The following is a 27289-nucleotide window of genomic DNA, read 5'->3' on the forward strand; positions in this document are numbered from 1 at the left end:
ATATATATATATATATATTATTATATAATAATAATATATATATATATATATATATATATATATATATATATAATATATATATAATATATATATATATATATATATATATTTATTTATTTATTTATTTATTAATAAATATATATATATATATATATATTTATTTATTTTATATATATATTTAATATATATTTATTTATTTATTTATTTATTTATATATATATATATATATATATATATATATATATATATATATATATATATATATTTGAACTTTTTTTTATACTTATTAGTGGCATTTAAACCTGTAAAAGCGTGATACATGAAAATAATGTATTTATTTTACCTCTAGACAAAGTATATTATAATAAATAAATGTATAAGTAAATGTATAAATATATTAGAAATATATATATTTAATATGTCAGATTTTACAGGGTTAAATGCCACTTAAAAAAATAAAAAATAGTGTATTTCTAATATATTATTTTTAGATACAATGATATATTAGTATATCTTTGTTTTTATTTATTATAATTTTGATTAGAGGTTAAATATGTGTAAAAAAATAAAATATAGTAAAATATTTATAATATAAATAAATTATAACTATAAAATATATATTCTTTATTATTAGGTTATTAATATCAGATTTTTACAAGATTAAATAACACTTAAAATAAAAGAATGTATTTCTAATGTATTTATATTATTATATTCATTATTCATATTTTGTCTAAAGGTTAAACAAACTAAAAAATAAGCAAATACTTTTTAGACTCTTATTTAATATATCAGACTTTGCAGGGTTAAAATACCACTAAGAATTAAAAAACACTAATAATAAATGAGAATATTGCATACAGGCTGATTCATGAATTGTTTTTTCTTTTATTAACAGGGGCTTATTCTGAAGGGCTGGATTGTGTTGACCTCTGACACTGAAGAGAACAGACCTCAGGCTAAACGATACTTTGACAGCGGAGTTCAGGAGACAGGAAATTTATTTGGACTCATGGGAAAGGTAAAACATGTCTTGATAACTCTTTTGAATAATCTTTCAGGGACTGAGCTGTTTTTTTTTTGTTGTACAGATGGAGTTCTTCATGGCGAAGCAGAAGGAGCAGTGTGCTCTTGATATGGCCAATCAGATCATTGTCTCTCATCCAGATTTCAGTCCGGCGCTCCTCATGAAGATGAAGGTGTTCATGTCTTTACGTGACTGGGAGCAAACGGAGGAAGTTGCACAGAGGTGTGTGTTACTCTGAGCTTATAAATTAATAGACAGTTTTACTTTATTCAGTGTTTTTGGTTTAAATGTGCAGAGTTCTGGAGAGAGACGAACATGATCTGAAAGCTCTGCAAATGATGACTGCCATTGCTGCGGCTAAGGATGGGAATATGGAGCTGGTATTGTATTTCTGTTTTCATATAAATGTATATTGACTGTATTTTAAAACATTTATACCACTGTATACTGACTAAAGCTGATCTGACATTTGTCATTTTCATTTAGGTTAACATTATGTACTAAAATAACAAATTAAGAGATAGAAATTAATAACAGCTATATAAACAAAAATAAAAAATCAACTAGATTTAACAAAAACACACAACAAAATTACTAAAACTTTTAACTGAAATAAAAATGGTTTAAAATATTAATTACAATTTAATAGTTTCTAAATTATATTAAAATAACACCACTTGAAGCTTCATTAGCACTAAAAGACTAAATTAATTAAAAGACTAAAACTCTTGGGGGAAAATAATATATATATATATATTTATTTATTTATTATTATTTTTTTTTTTTACTTTTTAAAAGGATGTTTTAAAATGGTACAAAAATATGTAAATGTAGGATTTCAGTTGTAAGATCAATTCTGTTGCGATATTTTAACTCACATTTGGCCAAAATTCTGAATTGTGGAATTCTGACTTTTTTTTTCTCCGAATTTTAAGATAAAAATAAATATAAAAATAAAACACACAACAAAATTACTAAAATGTTTAACTGAAATAAAAATGGAATATATATATATAAATAAAAAAAATTATATTATAATATTTACTTTTTATTTATTTTTACTTTTAAATGTGTGTTTTAAAATGTTAAAATGGTAAACTGAAAAAAATATGTAAATGTAGGATTTACTTTGAAACGCAATTCAATTGTAAGATAAATGCTGTTCTTTTTCTAACTTTCTGTTCATCAAAGAAATCTGAAAAAATTCTACTCTGCTGTTTTTAACCTAATAATAATAATAATAATAAATATTTTTTGAGCAGCAAATCAGAATATTAGAGTGATTTCTGAAGGATCAGAGGATCATGTGACTGGAGTAATGATGCTAAAAACTCAGCTTTGAAATCACAGGAATAAATTACATTTTAAAATATGTGACCCTGGACCACAAAACCAGTCATAAGGTTAAATTTGACAAAACTTAGATGTATACATCATATGAAAGCTCAATAAATAAGCTTTCTATTGATGTATGGTTTGTTAGGATAGGACAATATTTGGCCGAGATACATCTATTTGAAATCAGAAATCTGAGGGTGCAAAAAAATCAAAATACTGAGAAAATCACCTTTAAAGTTGTCCAAATTAGGTTCTTAACAATGCATATTACAAATCAAAAATTACATTTTGATATGTTTACAGAAGGAATTTTACAAAAAATCTTCATGGAACATGATCTTTACTTAATTTCTTAATGATTTTTGGCATAAAAGAAAAATCAATAATTTTGACCCATTCAATGTATTTTTGGCTATTGCTACAAATATACCCCAGCGACTTAAGACTGGTTTTGTGGTCCAGGGTCACATATATTCAAATAGAGACCAGTTATTTTAAATTGTAAAAATATTTTTAAAAATTAGTTTTTGCTGTACTTTTTAGATCAAATAAATGCAGGTTTGGTGAGCAGAAAAGACTTCTTCACTGTCCAAAAACTGTTTGTATTTTTCAGAAAATAAATTTCTCAGAAAGAAGTCAGAGTTGCAAGATTTTGTTTGCAAGTTTTTATTTTGAAATTCTGACTTTTTCCCAGAATTTTAAGATTTAAAAAAAAAAGTTGTAATTCTCTTTTTTGTTTTTATATTCTCTGGCCTTACATAAATTAGGGTCATTATTGTTAACTAACACTAAAAATAATATTAAAAAAATAATAATTACATGAAATAAAATAAAATATTTTTTAAAAATTAAATTTAATTTAGGTATTTGTCAGGGCAATATTTCTCATTTTCATTTAACTTTATTTAGTTGAAGTACTAAACAAAAAAAAAATAATTAAAACCTAAAAAAAGAAAAGAAAATACTGTTAACAATAATTATGAAAACAGGCTTCCATAAATCACTCGTAGTGCATGATTTAAATTAGATTGTAACAACATTTTCCTTTCATTTCAGACTTTCTCATTTGTCACTGACCCATGAATGTTATTCCACTCTGTATTTCAGGTAAAAGAGCGTCTTCAGGCTTTAATGAATGCAGTTGAGATCTCAGAGCCCTGTAATCCCAGCCTGCATGTGGAGATCACGGCACCCATCAGCCGACTGGTGCCAATCTCTCTCTATACAATAACTAAACATCCCCTTCTGTGTCACTTAATATGTTAACAAACCAGGTTGTTTTTTAACACTGTGGCACTGCACACACTGAACACACACTGTCCTCACTGGAGGCTGTCTTTGTCCCTAAGTGTCTGTTTCCATGATGCTTCTCACCCTTGGGTCATTTCAGAGCTATTCATTTCTGTTTTGAAGCTTGTTTCACTTGTTTTCAAGACTAATCTATCATGCTTGATTATAACAGCAGTCTCTGTCTACAGCAGAAGTCGCTGAAATGCTCAGATGTATTTTTCCCAATTGCAGTGTGGACACAACACAGAGATCCTGCAGATGTTGACTGTGTTTGTGCATCAGGTTTCCTCACGTTCACCAGCGGCGTCTGATGTTGTCTGTGAGCTCGGCTATCTGCTCAGTCTCCAAAACAAGTATAAAGATGCCCGTAAATGCTACTCTACTGCACTCAAAATAGACCCAAAGTGCATCTCAGCTTTAGTAGGTACAATATCATATTCTATCAATGCTTTACAAAAACAGTTTTACCCCAAAAATAACATAAACTAAAAATGTTTCTCATAATAAACAAGAGAAATTCAATAGTTATTTTCTGTATTAAAGTATTTAAATACTATGGTAGTATTTGTTATAGTGAATTTATTTTATAATGAATGCATAAATAATAATTGTGTCTATAATAAATTATGTATGTTATAGACACAATTATTATTTATGCAAAATATTACAAAATAAATTTAGTAAAAAAAACAAAACAATAGCAAGTCGTTATAAAATTGGTTGTCATGCCATTTTTTTTTATTTTATGCAGTAATTTAATTACAGGGATTACATTTACTTAAAATCAGTCTTCATTTAGAAAATGTGAAAGTTTATTTATTTCATTTATTAAAGAGGATAATTTACATCAAAACATAGATACATACACCACTAGTCAAGTTTTTGAACAGTAAGATTTTTTATTTTTTTAAGTCTCTTTTGCTCACCAAGCCTGCATTTATTTGATCCAAAGTACAGCAAAAACAGTACAATTTTGAAATATTCTTACTATTTAAAATGACTGTTTTCTAGTTGAATGTATTATAAAATATTATTTATTCCTGTGATTTCAAAACATTTATTATTATTATGCTAAAAACGGCTGAGTATAATTTTTTCATGTTTCTTTGAATAGAAAGTTCAGAAGAACAGCATTTATCTGAAATAGACACTTCTATCATCACTTCTGATCAATTTAAAGCATTCTTGTAAAATAAAAGTATTCATTTCTATCATTTCCTTGAGAAAAAAGTGTTATACTGACTCCAAGCTTTTGATTGGTATAGTTTATAATGTTACAAAAGCTTTTTATTTCAGTAAATATGCTGATCTTTAGATATTTCTATTCATCAAAGAATCCTGAAAAAAATTACTTAACTGTTTTAAGTATTGATAATAATAGCAAAAAAAATGTAAATCAGCATATTAGAATGATTTCTGAAGAATCATGTGAGTGGAGTAATGATGCTGAAAATGTAGCTTTGATACATTTTAAAATATATTTAAATAGAAAGCAGTTATTTTAAATAGTAAAAATATTTCACAATATTACTGCTTTCGCTAAAATTGGATCAAAGAAATGCAGGATTGGTGATGCATTCTTTTAAAAACATTATAATCTTACTGTTCAAAAACATTTGACTGGTAGTGTATATAGATACAGTTACGATAATAAGAATGAATGGTTTTTTTGTATCACTATAATGTGTATTTGACAGAATATGTTCTTAATTGTCAAAAAAATGAAGTTGCAATGCAAAAAAACTCTTGATAATTTTAAAATTAAACTACAGCAAAAACAGTACAATTTTAAAATATTCTTACTATTTAAAATGACTGTTTTCTAGTTGAATGTATTATAAAATATTATTTATTCCTGTGATTTCAAAACATGTATTATTATTATGCTAAAAACGGCTGAGTATAATTTTTTCATGTTTCTTTGAATAGAAAGTTCAGAAGAACAGCATTTATCTGAAATAGACACTTCTATCATCACTTCTGATCAATTTAAAGCATTCTTGTAAAATAAAAGTATCCATTTCTATCATTTCCTTGAGAAAAAAGTGTTATACTGACTCCAAGCTTTTGATTGGTATAGTTTATAATGTTACAAAAGCTTTTTATTTCAGTAAATATGCTGATCTTTAGATATTTCTATTCATCAAAGAATCCTGAAAAAAAAAATTACTTAACTATTTTAAATATTGATAATAATAGCAAAAAAAAAAAATGTAAATCAGCATATTAGAATGATTTCTGAAGAATCATGTGAGTGGAGTAATGATGCTGAAAATGTAGCTTTGATACATTTTAAAATATATTTAAATAGAAAGCAGTTATTTTAAATAGTAAAAATATTTCACAATATTACTGCTTTCGCTAAAATTGGATCAAAGAAATGCAGGATTGGTGATGCATTCTTTTAAAAACATTATAATCTTACTGTTCAAAAACATTTGACTGGTAGTGTATATAGATACAGTTACGATAATAAGAATGAATGTTTTTTTTTGTATCACAATAATGTGTATTTGACAGAATATGTTCTTAATTGTCATAAAAATGAAGTTGCAATGCAAAAAAACTCTTGATAAGTTTAAAATTAAACTTCATTTTCTTGTCAAAGTCTTTGTTGAATGCATATATGCATTGACATTATTTTTATAGGCACGATCAGATGCCAGCTGATGTGCGATCAGCTTGAGGAAGCCGCCCAACAGCTCGCGTTCTTCTGTGAAGTGCAAGAATCTCTTGGAAACACAGCGGTAAAAATCTGAAAAGTTACTATTTCTAATGGCTAGGCTCACTTGTCCTATTGCCACATGTTAGTTTTGGCATTAGAGTGTCTTTATTACATGTTAAAATGGGCAGAAGTCTCTATATTTTATTTGCTAAGTAGCGATGTAAATGTCAGGGTTCGTACAGGTTGCTTAAAGTGCTTGAATTTTTTGTATTTATTTTTACATTTAAGGCCTGGAAAGCCCTTATTAGCAGCAATGTTTTTGAAAAGGATTTTGAAAAAGTGCTTGAATTATTGAAAGACAATGTATCTATAAAATAAGTTTTTTTATTTTTTTAATAAGCACATATCTTTTCATGCAAAATTCACACAATTAAAATACATCATACTTTTTTTCGTTTTATTTCAATTAATGTAAAAAAAAAAAAAAACTAGCGAGCTAAGCCAGTCGTAGTACTGACAATGTCATGTAAACATGGCTGAAGACGCGAAAACAGGAACAGATGAACCGAATCAATTGAGTGAGTCACTTACGCTGAAACCGCTCCGATTGATTCAAACTCGTGACTTTGATCATTCAGTTCAAGCAGTTCAAACCAGATAAAATTAATAAAAGAGCTATTCATTTTCGAATTTCTAATGATTTGAAAAAGCATGCAGTGATGGGTGAAACAATTGCGTCGCAAAGTTATTGCGAATCACTGTTTCGAAGCGCTCCAGTCAGATTGCGTATCGCGAATCATTTGTTTTAGAACAGAACGGGTTTGTGAATCATTTTGCAAATTGAATGATTCAAATCAAATGATTCACGATTTTAAGTCCCGATCTAAATCAAGTGATTTGCGTCCCTCTTTCCGATTCCTGAGCTGAAATTATGGCTCTCGAATAATTATTCAGATCGGGACTTCGGAGCGTGGTTCACGAATCATTTCTGATCAGAATTTGGAGCACGGATCGAGACTCATTTAATTTACATCTTAACTTTGGAGTAGGTTCGCAAATCTTTTGCTTTAGATCAGATCTTCGGAGAACGGATCGCAAATTATTTGAATCAGATCGGGACTTCGTTGCGAGTTCGCGAATCATTTGATTCAGTTCGGGACGTTAGAGCGCGCATTTCGATTTTTTTTTTTTTTTCCTAAATAGTAGAAAACTTCAAACAATTAAGGCAAACAAAGAAAAAAGAAATAGAGTATGCACAAATACAGATCCCTTTAGAAAATTAACAATGGTTTTACTATGGTGAAAGTGTAGTAAACTATGTTTTTTGTTTTATTAGTATATTTGTATTTATCCATTTATCATTTTTTTTTTTTAATTTAGAAGAACACATTGCTTGATAAGTGATTGAACTTAAAGTCCTTGAAAATAAAAAATAAGTGCTTGAAAAGTTCTGAAATTTCATCTGTATGAACCCAGAAATACGTATGATTTAACAGGAAGTTCCTCTGCTGAAGGCCATGTTGGCCAGGAAGCAGAGCGCAGGTGAGGAGACGGAGATGCAGCTGCTGAAAGACGCCACAGAGCTCCATTTCTCTGTTCTTCGTAGGTTAAATTACGGCGTTGAATACCTACAGATGATGGACCTCAATTTCCTCCTGCAAATAGTGTGCATGCACCTGGAGAACAAACAGGTACGGTAACACTTTTTCAATGGATTTTTCTTATTCCAAATCTTTTTTGAAGAGTGTATATACTGTTTTCAATATATTTTGTTCCTCCTTGCCAGGATTTTGCCCTTGCTCCTGGGCAAACTCCACCATTTTGGCTGAAACACTCAAATATGATCTTGGAAATGGTCGTCAAAGTTGTTCCTGGCATGTCAGTGAGCTGTTATCATATGGCCTACGTCAAGTACCTTCTAGGCAGGTTTTGGAGTTAAATACTTCATCTGAGATGATGTTTGCCATTGCTGTAAAACCTTGCCAGATAACTTTCCTACAATGCCTCTGCAGGTGAGCACAGAACAGCTCAGCACTTTTTGAACCTGTGCATAGAGAAAGATCCCTCCGTGCCAGAGATGCACCTTCTGCAGGCCCGACTGCACCTGAGCGCTGGAGAACACAGCAGGTGTTTGAGCTGCCTGGAGTCTGCAGTCAGCATCAACTTTGAGGTCTGAGCAGGAAAATATAGACAGTCTTTCTGATGACAGAAAATTGCAGACATTCAGAATGAGCCATTTTTGCAAGTTCAATGATTTGGAGAAAGTTCTGAGTTACTGTTCAATAGTTTGGGTTCAGTCAAATTTTTAAACGCCTCTTCTGCTTACCAAGGCCGCATTTATTTGATCAAAAGTACAGTAAAACAGTGAAGTATTATTACAATTTTAACTAGCTGTTTTCTATTTGAATATGTGTTAAAATGTAATTCATTTCTGTGATCGCAGCTGAATTTTCAGTGTCACGTGATCCTTCAGAAATCATTTTAATATTCTGATTTGCTGATTTCATTATCACTGAATTTATGGTAACTTTATAATTATGCATACATAATAACTGTCTATGATTAATGATTAATAAATTATATATTGTTAATTTACAATATAGGCACAATTATTATTTAAGCATAAATTATAAAATACATTTTGTAAAAATAAATAAATAAATAAAGCAAGTCATTATAAAGCAATTTCATTACAGGGATTACATCTTAAAATATGTCTTTATTCAGAAAATGTTTATTAAAGAGGGTAATCTACAGCAAAACAGATGCATATATAGATATAGTTCAGTAGTGAATGTTATTTGTATTATGCTATTATAGTAGTAAGAATAAGGTTTTTTTTTTGCATCACTGTTATGTGTATGAATAAGTTCCTAATTTTCATGAAAATAATGTTGCAATGCAAAGAAAATCATAATAGTGCTAAAAGTAAGCTTGATTTTCTTATTGAAAAGTCTTTGTTAAACACCAGTAGTATCTATAGTATATACATATATGTATTGGCATTATTTTTTAGGCATGATCACCAAAATTGCTTTTAATTAATCAAAAATACAGTAAAACAATGAAATATTATTACAATTTAAACTAGCTGTTTTCTGTATGAATATCTGTTCAAATTAATTTTATTTCTGTGATCAAAGATGAATTTTCATTGTCACGTGATTCTTTAGAAATCATTCTGATGCTGGTTTGCTGTTCAAGAAACATTTTTGATTATTATCATTGTTGAAAACAGTTGTGCTGCCCAATATTTTTGTGGAAACTGGTACATTTCATTTTTCAGGATGCGCAAAAGAATAGAAAGTTCAATAGAACAGCATTTATTTGAAATAGAAAACATCCTAAATGTATTTACTGTCACTTTTGATCAATTTAATGCATCCTTGCTGAATAAAAACATTAATTTACCCTAACTTATGAAATACACCTCAATATTTCTAATTTTTTTTTTTTTTTTTTAGATTCGTGATCGACTCCAGTTCAGTCTGCTCAAAGCTCGTGCTCTGCTGAGGTCTGGAGACCTGAAGAATGCCATCCAGTGCCTGAAGATCACTATAAACATGCCTGGGGTCCGCAGGCCTTTAGAAGGGCCACAGTCCTCCGTTTCCACCAGCGAGCGAGTATCTGTGTACCTAGAGCTCACAGAGGCCCTGAGACTCAACGGAGAACAGGTCCAGTCTGCTTTTGTTCACATATACACTGCTGTTCAAAAGTGTGGGATCAGTACGATTCTTTATTTTTTTTAAAGAAGCATTTCTGCTCATCAAGGCTGCATTTATTTGATTACAAATACATAAAAAACAGTAATGTTGTGAAATATTATTGCAATTTTAAAACTGTGGTTTTCTATTTAAATGTACTTTAAAATACACTTTATTTCTGTCATGCAAAGCTGAATTCTCAGCATCATTACTCCTTATCAATGTTGAAAACAGTTGTGCTGCTTAATATTTTTTTGGAACCTTTGATACTTTATTCAGGATTCTTTGATTTAAATAAAACATTAAAAAGAACCCCATTTATTTCAAATAGAAATCTTTTGTAACAAATTTGCACTACTGTTCAAACTTTTTTTTTTTTTGGTTTAAAATAAATTATTTTATTAAGCAAGGATGTGTTAAATTGATAAAAAGTGATATAGTAAAGACTTAAATTGTTAGGAACCATTTCTATTTTGAATAAATGCTTATCTTTTTTTTACATTTTTTAATCTTCAAAAAATCCTGAAAAAAGTATCACAGGTTCCAAAAAAAATTAAGCAGCACAACTGTTGATAATTGATAATAAATTAGTATATTATAATGATTTCTGAAGCATCATGTGACCTTGAAGACAAAAGTAAGGGCTGATGAAAATTCAGCTTTGCATCACAGAAATAAGTTATATTTTAAAGTATATTAAAATAGAAAACTCTTTTTTTTAAATTGCAATAATATTTCATAATATTACTTTTTTCTGTATCTTTGATCAAATAAATAGGAATTTTGATGTAAGATACTTATTAAAAAGCTTACTGATTCCAAACTTTTGGTGTTTCAAACAAATGCACAAAAATGATTCTGCAAGCATTTGAACTAACCAACCTCACGATCAGCTGAGTTAGTGTCTTGTAATGTTGTAAAATGTTCTCTTTCATCAGCACGAGGCCACTAAAGTTCTCCAGGATGCTGTTGTGCGTTTCAAAGGCACACCAGAGGAGACGCGTCTCATGCTTGCTAATGTAGATCTGGCTTTAGCGAGAGATGACGTGGATGCCGCTGTAGTCATGCTGCAAAACATCCTACCTACTGAGTCAACCTACATCCAAGCTCGAAAAAAGATGGCACACATTTACTTGGAGAGGAAAAACAATAAGAAGCTTTACATTGCATGTTACAGGTGATCATTTATAAGTGCAAGGGATGTTTGTGTGTATCTATTGAAGTAATAGTCATGGTAATATTTGTTGTACTGCTGCAAATAAATATTGTTGAGGTCAAAAGTTTACATCCCCCTTTTCAGAATCTGCAGAATAAGAGGGATCATACAAAATGCATGTTATTGTTTATTTAGTACTGACCTGAATGAGATATTTCACAATTTAGTCCACAAGAGAAAATAATAGTTAGACCCCGTTCAACAGTTTACATACCCTTTTTTAATACTGTTGTTACCTGAATGATCCACAGCTGTGTTTTTTTGTTTAGTATAGTTTGTTCATGAGTCTTTTGTTTGTCCTGAACAGTTAAACTGTCTGCTGTTCTTCAGAAAAATCCTTCAGGTCCAACAAATTATTTGATTTTTCCAGCATTTTTGTGTATTTGAACCCTTTCCAACAATGACTGTGTGATGTTGAGATCTATTTTTTTTATACTGAGGGCAACCAAGGGACTTGTATGCAACTATTACAGAAGCTTCGAACACTCACGGATGCTCCAGAAAGAAAAACCATGCATTAAGAGCCTGAGGGGGTGAAAACTTTTGGAATTTGATGAACAGGGTAAATTGAACTTATTTTGTCTTCTTGGAAACATGTAACTATTCTTTGTAGTCACTGAAGGGCAGCACTAAATGAAAAAAAAAAATGATATTTAGGAAAAAGAAGAAAAATGTACATTCTGTTCTAAAGTTTTCACCCCCGGCTCTAATGCATTGTTTTTCCTTCTGGAGCATCAGTGAGCATTTGAATCTTTTGTAATAGTTGCATATGAGTCCCTCAGTTGTCCTAAGTGTGAAAAGATGAATCTCAAAATCACACAGTCATTGTTGGAAAGGGTTCAAATACACAAAAATGCTGGAATACCAAAGAATTTGTGGGACCTGGAGGATTTGTCTAAAGAACAGCAGGCAGTTTAACTGTTCAGGACAAACAAGGGACTCATCAACAACTATCACTTCATTAAAAAACAACTGTGGGTCATTCAGGTAACAACACAGAATTAACAACCGAGGGGATATAATTCTAATTTAATCATCAATTTCTCTTGTGGGCTATAAACATCTTTTATGTGAAATATCTTATTCAGGTCAGTACTAAATAAGCAATAACATTCATTTTGTATGATCCCTCTTATTTTGGTAAAGAAAAATTGCATTTTGCAGATTCTGAAAAGAGGATGTAAACTTTTGATCTCAGCTTTAATATTTTTTGCGTTTTATGCGGATTATAGTAATTTTCACAGATTAAAACTTCCATTATTTTGAGAATATGAAAGTGCATTTAGAGGAGAAAATATATTTATTTAAAACTGACGAGAATCACTATTGAGGATAATTAAAAAATAATAATACAAATTTGGGGTAAAATAAACTAAAAAAAAAAGTTATTTTAATTTATGGGTGGAATATGAAATCCACTCTGTGTATGGTACATGCAATTATGGAAGTTTAATTGCCATCTTAAAATAAAATATTTCAGAGAAATAAATGAGCAGCTTCCAGGACTGCATACTAGCATTTTGCTGGCTGATGCCTTCATGAAGATACACCAGGTTTGTATTTTGGAAATCTAATGTTTTTCATTTTCATTTAACTTCTTAGTACCAAACCTCTCATAAAGTCTTAATAAACCATACAAATAACTTGTTCTTAAAGCCAGAGGAAGCAGTCAAGATCTACCAAGAAGTAGAGAAGATGGCTCCAAAAGACATGTTAGCCAAGAAAATAGGCCAGGCTTTAGTGATGGCTCACAAATATGACACGGCACGTGGCTTCTACAAGTTTACAGATGATATTTAATTTAAAAAACCTTAAGGGTACTATTTGAGTCTCATCTGTAATTGTTTACATTTCAGGCTGTGAGTTATTATGAAACAGCTCTAAAGACGGAGACGCTGGACTGTCATTTGAGCATAGAGCTGTCAGGACTGCTGCTTAAACTGAAACATTTCGAGAAAGCTCAGAAAGTCCTGGAAAGGGCCTTGGAACATGATCCCAGTACAGAATTACATTCTAACAAACACGACTGAATGCCACAACAAACAAGAATTTTTTTCTCATCATGTTTTTTTTCCCTCTGCTTTTCCAGCTACTGCATTGACTACCATGATAAATGATGTACGAGTTTTGCGAGTGTTAGTAAAAGTACTACGGGCCAAGAACGAGTCTGCTTTGGACGTCATGCAAAAGGTTTGTTTTCAAAGTTGCAATAAACATTGAAGGAACAGTTCACCAAAATTTTAATTTTGCTAAAAATGTACTCCAAAATGATTCGAAGAAATGTATAATTTCATCATTTGCTCACAAGTGGATCCTCTGCGGTGAATGGGTGCCGTCAGAATGACAGTCCAAACATCTGATAAAAACGTCACAAAAATCCGCACCACTCCACTCCATCAGTTAACATCTTGAGAGGCCAAAAGCTGTGTGGTGTAAGAAACAAATCCATCATTAAGACATTTTTTTATCTAAAATATCCATAATCCATAATAATGCTTCCTACAGTAAAAAAAAAAAGTCCATTTCCTGTTACTTCTCACATCATAATCACTTCACAAGACGCTAATTGATGGACTGGAGTTACATGTGGATTATTGTGACGTTTTTATCAGCTGTTTGGAGCTGTTTGACGGCACCCATTCACTCCAGAGGATCAGAGGAAGTGACGGAATACTACATTTCTTCAAATCTGATGCAAAAACGAACTCTCTTATATCCTGAGAGAGTGAATCTTTGCAACATTTTTCATTTTTGAAAATTGCTTAACTTTTTGCAAACAAATTTAAAAATGCTTTTCTGCCAGTTGCATGATCTCCAGCAAAAAGTTGTTTTCCGGATTACGAATGAGCATCCGGAAGAACTGGAGGAACAGAGGAAGTTGTTAGCAGTGATCTGTTGTGATTGGGCTGGTGTGTTTCACCGCAGCCGCGACCTGGAAATGGCCAAACAACACTATACGGATGCTTTAAATCACAGCCCGGACAACGAGGAGGTCAGTCAGCTCAAACTGCTTTCTTGGTGAATGTTTGGAGAGAACGGTTTGTCACATCTGCTCTGTTTTGTGCAGATCATCTTTCATCTGGCTCAGTTATACTATGAGCATCAGAAGCTGGATTATTGTGAGGAGCTTTGTCGGAAGATTCTGCAGCTCCATCGAAACCACACTGCCACCTCGATGGTATGAACTTGTGCAATTTCCAGAATTAGATGATCAGCAGTTAATAAATTTGTCCACATGTTTGTGTGTGATTTTATTCTCAGCTGTTGGCTGATACTTTATTTTGGAAGAACCAAAAAGAGCAAGCAGTCAAGATGTATGGCAGTATTATGGAACGAAACCCAGGTGGGATGGAATATAATTTTCTGAAACAAGCCAGCGTTATTTTATTTATATTGTTATTTTTTTTATGTAATTTCTGTCCATTTTAATTTAAAAGTGGTTTTTGTCATTTTATTTAAGCATGTCTCTTAAGTTTTTATTTTTTCAGTTTTCATTTTTAAATATTCTCAGTACATGAAGATAAACTAAATAAATATGAGAAACATTGCTTTGGCAGCTCATTGGTCATTTGATTTTCTACTTAAAAAGAAATAAAGAGAAATGAGAAATGGTTTGGTTTTAGTTTTTTGTTTTTGTTTTAGAAAACAGAAAAACAAAATGAAGCTAGATTTGTCATTTATTATTTATTTGTCATATGTTATTTATTTTTTAATTTTGTGACCTATACCACACTTCTCATGTCAGCAGAGGTGTGGCATGATCCCGATAACAGCGGAAAGAGCTGGTCATACGAGAGAGACACACCGAATAACAACAAAATTTTACAAAACCCTTTTGTAAAATAAAGAAATCAAACAGGGAGCGCTTTCTGCCCTCTCAGTTTTTGTAGTAAATCTTTTGTTATACAAAAAACAAATTTTTACTACCATGTTTGATGTCAAATTAAAAAAAAAGAAAGGCTCCGAGGTTCTGATCTAAATCAAATGATTCACAAACCTGCACCAAATGATTCACGATCCGCGTTCGTTTTCTAAATCAAACGAATCACGAACCTGCTCTGAATCGTTTTTGCGAACCCGGACTAAATGATTCACGAACCGCATTCCTTTTTTCCGATCTGAATATTCGCCAACCATAATTTCAGATCGGCATTTTGGATCGCAAATCATTCAATTCGTGAAATGATTTACGAACCCGCTCCAAAGTTGCGATCTAAATCAAATGATTCACGAACCTGCACTAAACGATTTACGATCCGCGTTCATTTTCTGAAACAAACAAATCATGAACCCGCACTGAATCAAATGATTTGCGAACCCGGACTAAAAGATTCACGAACCACGTTAATTTTTTCTGCTCTGAATATTCACCAACCATATTTTCAGATCAGGATTTCGAATCGCGAATCATTCAATTCGCAAAATGATTCGTGAACCCGCACTAAATGAATCACGATCCGCATTTCCTTTTCCGAATCAGACGATTCGCGAACCCGCTCCAAAGTTCCGATCTAAATCAAATGATTTGCGAACCCGCACTACGTTTTTCTGATCTTAATAAGGAAATTATTAAGAGCTGCAGCTTAAAATACATGTTAGATGGAAACACTGTGCGTTGTGATCAAGTTTGTAGTTTAATTCACTATATTTGAAATAGTTTGAGCAGTTCAGTTGGTGACATTTCACCGCCCACACTTTAAAACAAATATCAAAGCATAATCTGATTTTTAACTCATGAACAAAAAAAGAAAAATCGATTTTAGTTTGTTAGTGTTTCTTGAAAAAATAAATCAAACTGTTTCTGATTTTTCTTTGTCTTTGTTTTTTTCAGTAGAAAATAATATGTGACCCTGGACCACAAAACCAGTCTTAAGTCTCTGGGGTATATTTGTAGCAATAGCCAAAAATACATTGCATGGGTCAAAATTATTGATTTTTCTTTTATGCCAAAAATCATTAGGAAATTAAGTAAAGATCATGTTCCATAAAGATTTTTTGTAAAATTCCTTCTGTAAATATATCAAAATGTAATTTTTGATTTGTAAAATGCATTGTTAAGAACTTAATTTGGACAACTTTAAAGGTGATTTTCTCAGTATTTTGATTTTTTTGCATCCTCAGATTCCAGATTTTCAAATAGATGTATCTCGGTCAAATGTTGTCCTATCCTAACAAACCATACATCAATAGAAAGCTTATTTATTAAGCTTTCATATGATGTATAAATCTCAGTTTTGTAAAATTTAACCTTATGACTGGTTTTGTGGTCCAGGGTCACATATGACTAGAAGTTACACAGACTAGGGGGTGTAATAAAAGTTTCAATTTTTCATTTTAGGTAACTTTTGTTTTATTTCAAGTATTTTTTTTTTTTTTTTTTTTGATGTTTTTAGTTAACTATAATCCTGATGCAAACACATAATTTATTGCACTTTAATATTTCTTTTTTGTTTCCATTTTCAATAGACAACTTCCATGCCATGGCCAAGTTTCTGCACATTCTGCGCAGGATGGGAAAACTCGATGACATTCAGTCTGTTTTTATAACATGTGAGAAGTTCAGTCCGCTGTCAGTCAGAGAAGCAGGTTATAATTACTGCAAGGGTCTCTACTTCTGGTCAGTGTTTATCAGACAATATCAGAATTTATTTAGTAGTTTTTAAGTGTCCTGAAAGTGTTCCTAATGTGCTAATGTGTAAGACAATAAGAGGTTTTCTATGTGCTGCTTGACCTCAGGAATTCGTGCCAGGTGACTGATGCTCTGACGCACCTGAACAAGGCCAGAGGAGATGCGGATTGGGGAGAACCAGCGCTGGAACTGATGGTCCAAATCTGCCTGAACCCTGACAAGGACGTCGTCTTCGGAGAAGTTTTAGATAAAGGACAAAAGGACATGAGGTGAGAACCACTTACATAAAATCTGTTCAAATACTAAAATAATTGAATGCGGTTTGTCTGTGATTGTTTCTCCAGCAGTGAGTCTGAAAACGAGACGAGAAGAAGCACAGCTCGCAATCTACTCTCAACGTTTTGCCCGCGATCGAAACCTGAGCAGGACAAACTCACGCTGCTGTCGAATCTGTGTCAGATCTACAGCAAAGAGCCCAAAGAGGTGGAGAGAGCCGTGCTGGAGCTCACAGACATGCAGGCTAAGAACGTAAGACACGTGATTTCATTGCTTTAGTGGGGGTTTTTGGCTTTTTGGACAAAAGGCAGTTATTTACGGATGCTTTCATTTTCTGTGTTATTTAGTCTTTAACCTTTGGAGACTAAAGCACTGATAGTAATGCATTTTCTTCTCTCTTCAAAAGTGTTTTTAGGAAGTTAGTGGTTGTATGTAAAACCATGATCTTTATGCATATAGTGTTCAGGGATGAATTTGGTACAAATGTTGCAACGCAGGATTTTCATGGTTGCAAAATTTCACCACTGTTGTAATTATGTTTACAAGTATTGTGTATATATGATATGAGGCTGAAATTTAGAGTTAAACTAAAAGGAAAAAAAGAAAAAGCTATGTGGACAAAAAAAAAAAAAATGATGATGATAGTAATAATAACAAGTACAAAAATATACAGAAATGCTAATTAAAAGTAATCTGAAACAGGAAATGTAAAGATAAAAAATATGAAAGTATCTCTATGACACAATAATACTGACTCTAAAACACCTGAAAATAGAGCTTTAAAGGTCATATTTTTGTAATGTTCAAGAAGAAGAAAAAAATCGATATGGATTGATTAAACATTTAATTCACCTGTACAATAAAGAAAAACTTGGTAAATAAATATATATTTATATTGGTATTAGTATTTCAATGATGCAATAATAATGTTGTCTCTTAAATACAAAAATAATAATAGTAATAATACACAGACAAAATCCTAAAAGGCTAACTAAAACTAAAATGAAAACAGAAAATACTACAAAGAAAAAATATATAAAAGTATCTAAATGACACAATAGTACTGATTCTAAAACACCTGGAAATACACATTTAAAGGTCACATTTCTGGAACATTCAAGAAAAAAACTATATAAAATCAATATGGATTGATTAACTTTATTAGTAAACTGTTTCTATTATTTACCTGTACAATAAAAAAGGAAAAACTATTTGAATGAATAAATAAATATATATAATGCTAATATATTCACCTTTCCAACAAAAAAATAATGGAAAACTATGTGTACAAAAATAAATAAATAATAATAACATGCTAATAAAAAATGCATATGTGGGCAAAAAATGATATTTGTAAAAATAACATTTACAAAAACTGGCAAGAATGCTAAAACGCTAACTAGAAGTAAAAAGGAAACAGAAAATACTAAAAAGAAAAAATATATACAAGTATCTCAATGACACAATAATACTAACTTGATTAACTGTTATTAAACCGTTTCTATTATTCACCTTTCCAATACAAAAAAAATAATTATGAAAAACTATGTGGACAAATAAAAAATTAATTGATTGCTAAAATGTTAACTAAAATAAAATATAAAAACTATAAACAATAATAAACAATAATAATACTGCCTCTAAAATACCTGAAAATTGAAATCTCACATTTCTGCAATATTCAAGGAAAAAATAAATAAATAATAATAACATGCTAATAAAAAATGCATATGTGGGCAAAAAATGATATTTGTAAAAATAACATTTACAAAAACTGGCAAGAATGCTAAAACGCTAACTAGAAGTAAAAAGGAAACAGAAAATACTAAAAAGAAAAAATATATACAAGTATCTCAATGACACAATAATACTAACTTGATTAACTGTTATTAAACCATTTCTATTATTCACCTTTCCAATAAAAAAAAAATAATTATGAAAAACTATGTGGACGAATAAAAAATTAATTGATTGCTAAAATGTTAACTAAAATAAAATATAAAAACTATAAACAATAATAAACAATAATAATACTGCCTCTGAAATACCTGAAAATTGAAATCTCACATTTCTGCAATATTCAAGGAAAAAATAAATAAATAAATAAATGTATTTATTTATTTATGTTACATTATTTTAATGGTTTGTTATTAAACCATTCCTATTATTCACCTTTCCAATAATAAAAATTATTATTATTTTTTTTTACAAATTATTGTGTAAAAACAGAATCATAAATGAAGTAGCACTGATTTTATCAGTGAATTTCTGTCTGCAGGTGATGTTGGAGGCGTCTTTGCTCATGATGGCTCAAGGTTTCATTCAGCTAAAGCAGATTCCCAGAGCCAGAAACTTCCTCAAACGCCTCACTAGTATGGAGTGGTGCGATGCAAACGCGGATGACTTAGAGAACGCCTGCCTGCTCTTGGCTGACATGTACATCAAGATGGGAAAATACACTCAAGTGGACAAACTGCTTGACAGCTGCATACGAAACAATAAGGTCTGTTTCTGCTCATTTTAGATTTGCTGACACCCTTTACTTAAACCCAAAATAAACAGTACTGTTTTTTTTTTTGTCCGAATATTGAGAGAAAACACAAAATGTGAAGGTGAATTCAGTTTAGAAGTAAATCTTAATATTTACATTTTTTATATATATTTTTACTTGAGAATACAAAAAATCCTTATGCCTGAGAAAGAAAATTTAATTATAATTATAAAATATAATTTAAAGTAGGGTGTTAATTTTCATAGAAAAAATTGTTATTTAGGTTTTTTTTTTAATTTGTGAGACTATTAGTTAATTATATTAAATATTTAAAAACTCATTTTAATATATTTTCAGTATTAAGGGGAGACGCTGCAGACAAAAACACTGTTTTAAGTTTAAGATTTTGGGCTTTTTGGTTTCACTAGTAGAAAGAAAACACCTAAAAGACACTGTTAGGTGTTTTTTTTTTTTTTAATAGCACTTCAATACACACATTTCAATACATGTTTTTAAAGGCTGTTTTCTCAAAATGAGTTTTTTTTCTCCTGCACTGAGCCATAAATCTCCAATTCAGTAACACTTACGTACATCAAACTTAAAATTGTCATTCCTGTCTATATTCTAAAGATTTTTACAGAAGGATTTGTTCATATATAATTAGCTTGATTTTATACAAAATTTTATTCCCCCCAAAAATAGTAAAAAATACATTGTTTTCTCTCTGTTCCAGATTTTTTCTGAATTATGGAGTGCCAAAAATGAGATACCCAAAATAATAACCACATATTTAATTAAACAATGCCTCATTTGCATATTAAAACCTAACATTTTAGAAAACTTGCATGCAATTATCAATAATCAATATAATCAATTAACTGGGCAAGTAAGGCGATAACTATTAGTTATTATTTTGACCCTATTCACCTGCAGTGTCTTGCCCTAAAGTAGTAATATATTTAATAAAATATACTTTGACCCAAAGTAACACATTTTATCTCCTTATTTTTCTCCTGTTGTGAACATCAGTCGTGTAGTAAAGCGTACGAGTATCGAGGTTTGATGATGGAGAATGAGCAGAGATACAGCGACGCAGCGCTGCAGTATGAACTGGCTTGGAAATACAGCAACAGAGCCCATCCTGCAATCGGTGCGACTTGATCATTATTCCTGTGAAACCAAAACCATGAGCATACTGTAAATATTCAATTCCATCATTTCATTCAATTGAATCTCATTGCAGGGTTTCGTCTTGCCTTTAACTACCTGAAGTGTAAGAATTACACGCTGGCCGTCGATGTGTGTCGGCAGGTTTGTAAGAATCAGAAAACTAGATTGTTGATTAACTGTGACGTTATTTAACATTATTTTAATGGTTTGTTAATAATAATAACGTGACATATTTGCAATTTAAATAGGATCAAATAAAGAATGATAGGGCAAAACCAGTCTTAAGTAGCACGGGTATGGGTCAAAATTTCAGATTTTTTACTTTTATGTCATAAATCGTTAGGATATTAGCTAAAGATGTTCTATTAAGATATTTTCTACATTTTCTACCGTGAATATATCAATTTAATTGTTGATTAGTAATATGCATTGCTAAAAACTTCATTTGGACAACTTTAAAGGCGATTTTCTCAATATTTAGAAATTTTTGCACCCTCAGATTCCAGATTTTCAAATAGATGTATCTCGACCAAATATTGTCCTATTCTAAGAAACAAAGCTTATTTATTCTTCTTTCAGATGAAACTGGTTTTGTGGTCCAGGGTCTCAAAAAATTTTTGATGTTGAAAGTGTCTTTATATGTGACCTTGGACCACAAAACAAAAAAGTCTTAAGTAGCACAGGTATGAGTCAAAATGATTGATTTTTTTTTTTTTTTTTTTTTTACGCCAAAAACCCCTTCATGATCTTTAGGTAAAGATCATGTTCCGTACTGATGTTTTGTAAATTTCCTACAGTAAATATATCAAAATTTACTTGTTGATTAGTAATGTGCATTGCTAAGAACTTCATTTGGACAACTTTAAAGGCGATTTTCTCAATATTTAGAAATTTTTGCACCCTCAGATTCTAGATTTTCAAATAGTTGTATCTCGACCAAATATTGTCCTATTCTAAGAAACAAAGCTTATTTATTCTTCTTTCAGATGAAACTGGTTTTGTGGTCCAGGGTCACAAATATAAAAAAATGTTTTAGCATTTATTTATTATATTTATGTCGCTTCAAATATTTCTAAGGCAAAAAATGTGTTGTCAGGTTTGTAAGACTCTTGAAAACTGGATTGTTGATTAACTGTGACATTATTTAACATTATTTGAATGGTTTTTATTAATAATAACATGGCATATTTGCAATTAAAATAGGATCAAATAAAGAATGATAAGGCTTATTTTTCTCCATTTTAAAACTGATTTGATGTTGAAAGTGTCTTTATATGTGACCTTGGACCACAAAACCAGTCTTAAGTAGCACAGGTATGGGTCAAAATGATTGATTTTTTGTTGTTGTTGTTTTACGCCAAAAATCATTAGGATATTAGGTAAAGATCAGGTTCCGTACTGATATTTTGTAAATTTCCTACAGTAAATATATCAAAATTTACTTGTTGATTAGTAATGTGCATTGCTAAGAACTTCATTTGGACAACTTTAAAGACGATTTTCTCAATATTTAGATTTTTTTGCACCCTCAGATTCCAGATTTTCAAATAGTTGTATCTCGACCAAATATTGTCCTATTCTAAGAAACAGCTTATTTATTCTTCTTTCAGATGAAACTGGTTTTGTGGTCCAGGGTCTCAAAAAAAATTTGATGTTGAAAGTGTCTTTATATGTGACCTTGGACCACAAAACCAGTCTTAAGTAGCACAGGTATGAGTCAAAATGATTTATTTTTTGTTGTTGTTGTTGTTTTATGCCAAAAATCATTAGGATATTAGGTAAAGATCATGTTCCGTACTGATATTTTGTAAATTTCCTACAGTAAATATATCAAAATTTAATTGTTGATTAGTAATGTGCATTGCTAAGAACTTCATTTGGACAACTTTAAAGGCGATTTTCTCAATATTTAGAAATTTTTGCACCCTCAGATTCCAGATTTTCAAATAGTTGTATCTCGACCAAATATTGTCCTATTCTATGAAACAAAGCTTATTTATTCTTCTTTCAGATGAAACTGGTTTTGTGGTCCAGGGTCACAAATATAAAAAAATGTTTTAGCATTTATTAGTTATATTTATGTCGCTTCAAATATTTCTAAGGCAAAAAAATGTGTTGTCAGGTTTGTAAGACTCTTGAAAACTGGATTGTTGATTAACTGTGACATTATTTAACATTATTTGAATGGTTTTTATTAATAATAACATGGCATATTTGCAATTAAAATAGGATCAAATAAAGAATGATAAGGCTTATTTTTCTCCATTTTAAAACTGATTTGATGTTGAAAGTGTCTTTATATGTGACCTTGGACCACAAAACCAGTCTTAAGTAGCACAGGTATGGGTCAAAATGATTGATTTTTTGTTGTTGTTGTTTTACGCCAAAAATCATTAGGATATTAGGTAAAGATCATGTTCCGTACTGATATTTTGTAAATTTCCTACAGTAAATATATCAAAATTTACTTGTTGATTAGTAATGTGCATTGCTAAGAACTTCATTTGGACAACTTTAAAGACGATTTTCTCAATATTTTGTTTTTTTTGCACCCTTAGATTCCAGATTTTCAAATAGTTGTATCTCGACCAAATATTGTCCTATTCTAAGAAACAAAGCTTATATGTTCAGCTTTCAGATGAAATTGGTTTTGTGGTTCAGGGTCACAAATATATATAAAAAAAATGTTTTAGCATTTATTTATTATATTTATGTCGCTTCAAATATTTCTAAGTCAAAAAATGTGTGTCGTCAGGTTTGTAAGACTCTGAAAACTAGATTGTTGATTAACTGTGACGTTATTTAACGTAATTTTAATGGTTTGTTATTAATAATAACATGACATATTTGCATTTAAAATAGGATCAAATAAAGAATGATGGGGCTTATTTTTCTCCATTTTAAAACTGATTTGATGTTGAAAGTGTCTTTATATGTGACCTTGGACCACAAAACCAGTCTTAAGTAGCACAGGTATGGGTCAAAATGATTGATTGTTTGGTGTTGTTGTTTTACGCCAAAAATCATTAGGATATTAGGTAAAGATCATGTTCCGTACTGATATTTTGTAAATTTCCTACAGTAAATATATCAAAATTTAATTGTTGATTAGTAATGTGCATTGCTAAAAACTTAATTTGGACAACTTTAAAGGCGATTTTCTCAATATTTAGAAATTTTTGCACCCTCAGATTCCAGATTTTCAAATAGATGTATCTCGACCAAATATTGTCCTATTCTAAGAAACAAAGCTTATTTATTCTTCTTTCAGATGAAATTGGTTTTGTAGTCCAGGGTCTCAAATATAAAAAAAATGTTTTAGCATTTATTAGTTATATTTATGTCGCTTCAAATATTTCTAAGGCAAAAAATGTGTGTCGTCAGGTTTGTAAGACTCTGAAAACTAGATTGTTGATTAACTGTGACGTTATTTAACATAATTTTAATGGTTTGTTATTAATAATAACATGGCATATTTGCATTTAAAATAGGATCAAATAAAGAATGATGGGGCTTATTTTTCTCCATTTTAAAACTGATTTGATGTTGAAAGTGTCTTTATATGTGACCTTGGACCACAAAACCAATCTTAAGTGGCACAGGTATATTTGTAGCAATATGGGTCAAAATTATCGATTTTTGTTTTATGCCAAAAATCATTAGGATATTAAGTAAAGATCATGTTCCGTACTGATATTTTGTGAATTTCCTTTCATTAATATATCAAAACTTAATTTTTGATTAGTAATATGTATTGTTAAGAACTTAATTTGGACATCTTTAAAGGCTATTTTCTTAATATTTATTTATTTTTTTTTTTTTTACTTTTTTTTTTTTTTTGCACCCTCAGATTCCAGATTTTCAAATAGTTGTATCTCGACCAAATATTGTCCTATTCTATGAAACAAAGCTTATATATTCAGCTTTCAGATGAAATTGGTTTTGTGGTTCAGGGTCACAAATATATATATATATATATATATATATATATATATATATATATATATATATATATAAATGTTTTAGCATTTATTAGTTATATTTATGTTGCTTCAAATATTTCTAAGGCAAAAAAAAGAAGTGTCTCGGCAGGTTTGTAAGACTCTGAAAACTAGATTGTTGATTAACTGTGACGTTATTTAACATAATTTTAATGGTTTGTTATTAATAATAACATGACATATGTGACCCTGGACCACAAAACCAGTCATAAGGTTAAATTTGACAAAACTGAGATATATACATCATATGAAAGCTCAATAAATAAGCTTTCTATTGATGTATGGTTTGTTAGGATAGGACAATATTTGGCCGAGATACAACTATTTGAATATCTGAAATCTGAGGATGCAAAAAAATCAAAATACTGAGAAAATCACCTTTAAAGTTGTCCAAATTAAGTTCTTAGCAATGCATATTACTAATCAAAAAATACATTTTGATAGGTTTACAGTAGGAATTTTACAAAAAATCTTAATGTAACATGATCTTTACTTAATTTCCTAATGATTTTTGACATAAAAGAAAAATCAATAATTTTGACCCATACAATGTATTTTTGTCTATTGCTACAAATATACCCCAGCGACTTAAGACTGGTTTTGTGGTCCAGGGTCACATATGAAATATAATAAGTGATTGGTGATCTCAGATCAGTCTCATTGAGTCTTGTTTGGTTGTAGGTGCTGCAGCAGTGTCCAGATTACCCACAGATCCAAGACGAGGTTCTGACACGAGCTCAGCTCTCTCTCCGTCTGTGAGCATTTGTGTGTGTGGTCCTGATGAACCCTGCGTTATGGTCCCCATGAGTAAACAAGCTTATAAATCATACAGAATTAATTTCATCGGGTAATTTAAAAATGCAGTTTCTTGTGAGAAGTACATTTAGGTGTAGGGTTAGGGTATGGAAATAGAAAATACAGTTTAGACACTAGAAAAAACATTACGCCTATGGATTGAACCTAAAAAACCATGATAATTCAACATTGTGAACATGTGTGTCATTATACAGGGACTGAAAACAAGATTTTCCTTCTAAAAGACTTTCATTGAGACATCTTAGTTAGAAAACTAACATACAAATGTGACCCTGGACCACAAAAGCAGTAATAAATAGCCAAAAATACATGGTATGGGTCAAAAATATCCTAATGATTTTTGGCATAAAACAAAAACAAGTGAATCATTAAGTGAAGATCATGTTCCATTAAGATACTTTCTAAATTTTCTACCGTGAATACATCAGAACTTAATTTTTGATTAGTAATATGCATTGTTAAGAACTTCATTAGGACAACTTTAAATCGATTTTCTCAATATTTCGATTTTTTTTTTTTTTTTTGCACCCTCAGATTGTCAGATTTTCAAATAGTTGTATCTCGACCAAATATTGTCCTATTCTAAGAAACAAAGCTTATTTTTTCAGCTTTCAGATGAAACTGGTTTTGTGGTCCAGGGTCACAAATATATAAAATGTTTTAGCATTTATTAGCTTTATTCGTTATGTCACTTCAAAAATTTACAAGGCAAAAAAATCTAATTTTCTCTTGTGTTACGTCTAATCTTCACTTATGTTTTGTGAACTGCAAATGTAGTGAAATATGTGTGGATGCAAACAAATCCCATCTGATATAGTCAAGCACCATTATTGTTATGCTGTTAACTATTGTTTTTATTTATTTAGTTATTGCAGCTCAAATAAATGAATAAACACATATTAGAAGCTGATAAATTATTACAGGGTCTCTGCGGTTCCTTAAAAAGTCTTAAAATGTCTTAAATTTTGTATGTTTGTTAATTCATAAATGTATTTAAAACATTAATCTTATAACATTATTTTTATATTATTTATTGCACTTGTAAATTTGCTGTACAAATTATGTAATCTGCCTGGTAACAGCCCTATATAATTTATTGTTGAATTGTAATTTGAAATAAAAGGTGATGCATACATTATAAAGTAAAAAAATATGTCTTTATAAATCTAAATAAAAAAATATGAACACTGATGAAAATATTGCTTATAAAAATATTTTTGCTGATATGGAAAGCTCACTGTATATTGTAGTAATAAGTATCATTAATGACATTTTAGTTTTGAAATTTAGTTTTCTTTTTACATTATTACATATACTGTATGTATGTAATATAATGTGTATTTCTATTACAGGTTTAGGACTTAAATTCCATATAAGGTGGTATTAAAAAGTTCATATCTGTAGAAACCCTGTATTAAATACTGGATTGTTGACATTGCATTGCTAAAGATCTATATTTTAAACTGCAGCAGAAAGCCCATATGTTACACTTACAGTACTGACAAATAAAATAAGAGTTTCTGAAGATCTGAAACCGCTTATGACTTTTTCCAATCAAAAATAAGGTTCCCAATATGAACACAAAGCTGCAGGTGAGTGTCTTTTCTCATTTTGTCTTTATGTTAAGGTTGTTGTGTTAGTATTTAAAGTATTTTAATTTTTTCAT

General features: G+C 30.4%; 1 protein-coding gene across 1 annotated transcript in view; it reads left to right on the forward strand.

Moving 5' to 3' along the window:
- LOC141300377 (tetratricopeptide repeat protein 21A-like) overlaps window positions 1-25566 on the forward strand; it is a 28390-nt gene extending 2824 nt beyond the window's left edge. Inside the window, exons 2-21 of the mRNA XM_073830650.1 lie at window positions 899-1021; window positions 1092-1249; window positions 1323-1407; window positions 3473-3571; window positions 9785-9994; window positions 10963-11201; window positions 12721-12793; window positions 12897-13004; window positions 13097-13238; window positions 13330-13430; window positions 14044-14232; window positions 14308-14418; window positions 14502-14583; window positions 16707-16857; window positions 16977-17138; window positions 17214-17397; window positions 19424-19648; window positions 20666-20786; window positions 20880-20947; window positions 25489-25566. Of these exons, the coding sequence (XP_073686751.1) occupies window positions 899-1021; window positions 1092-1249; window positions 1323-1407; window positions 3473-3571; window positions 9785-9994; window positions 10963-11201; window positions 12721-12793; window positions 12897-13004; window positions 13097-13238; window positions 13330-13430; window positions 14044-14232; window positions 14308-14418; window positions 14502-14583; window positions 16707-16857; window positions 16977-17138; window positions 17214-17397; window positions 19424-19648; window positions 20666-20786; window positions 20880-20947; window positions 25489-25566 (2709 nt within the window). The remainder of the gene's footprint in view (window positions 1-898; window positions 1022-1091; window positions 1250-1322; window positions 1408-3472; window positions 3572-9784; window positions 9995-10962; window positions 11202-12720; window positions 12794-12896; window positions 13005-13096; window positions 13239-13329; window positions 13431-14043; window positions 14233-14307; window positions 14419-14501; window positions 14584-16706; window positions 16858-16976; window positions 17139-17213; window positions 17398-19423; window positions 19649-20665; window positions 20787-20879; window positions 20948-25488) is intronic.
- Window positions 25567-27289: the final 1723 nt, after the last annotated feature.

The sequence above is a fragment of the Garra rufa genome, chromosome 24 (genome assembly GCF_049309525.1).
Source record: "Garra rufa chromosome 24, GarRuf1.0, whole genome shotgun sequence".
NCBI lineage: Eukaryota > Metazoa > Chordata > Actinopteri > Cypriniformes > Cyprinidae > Garra > Garra rufa.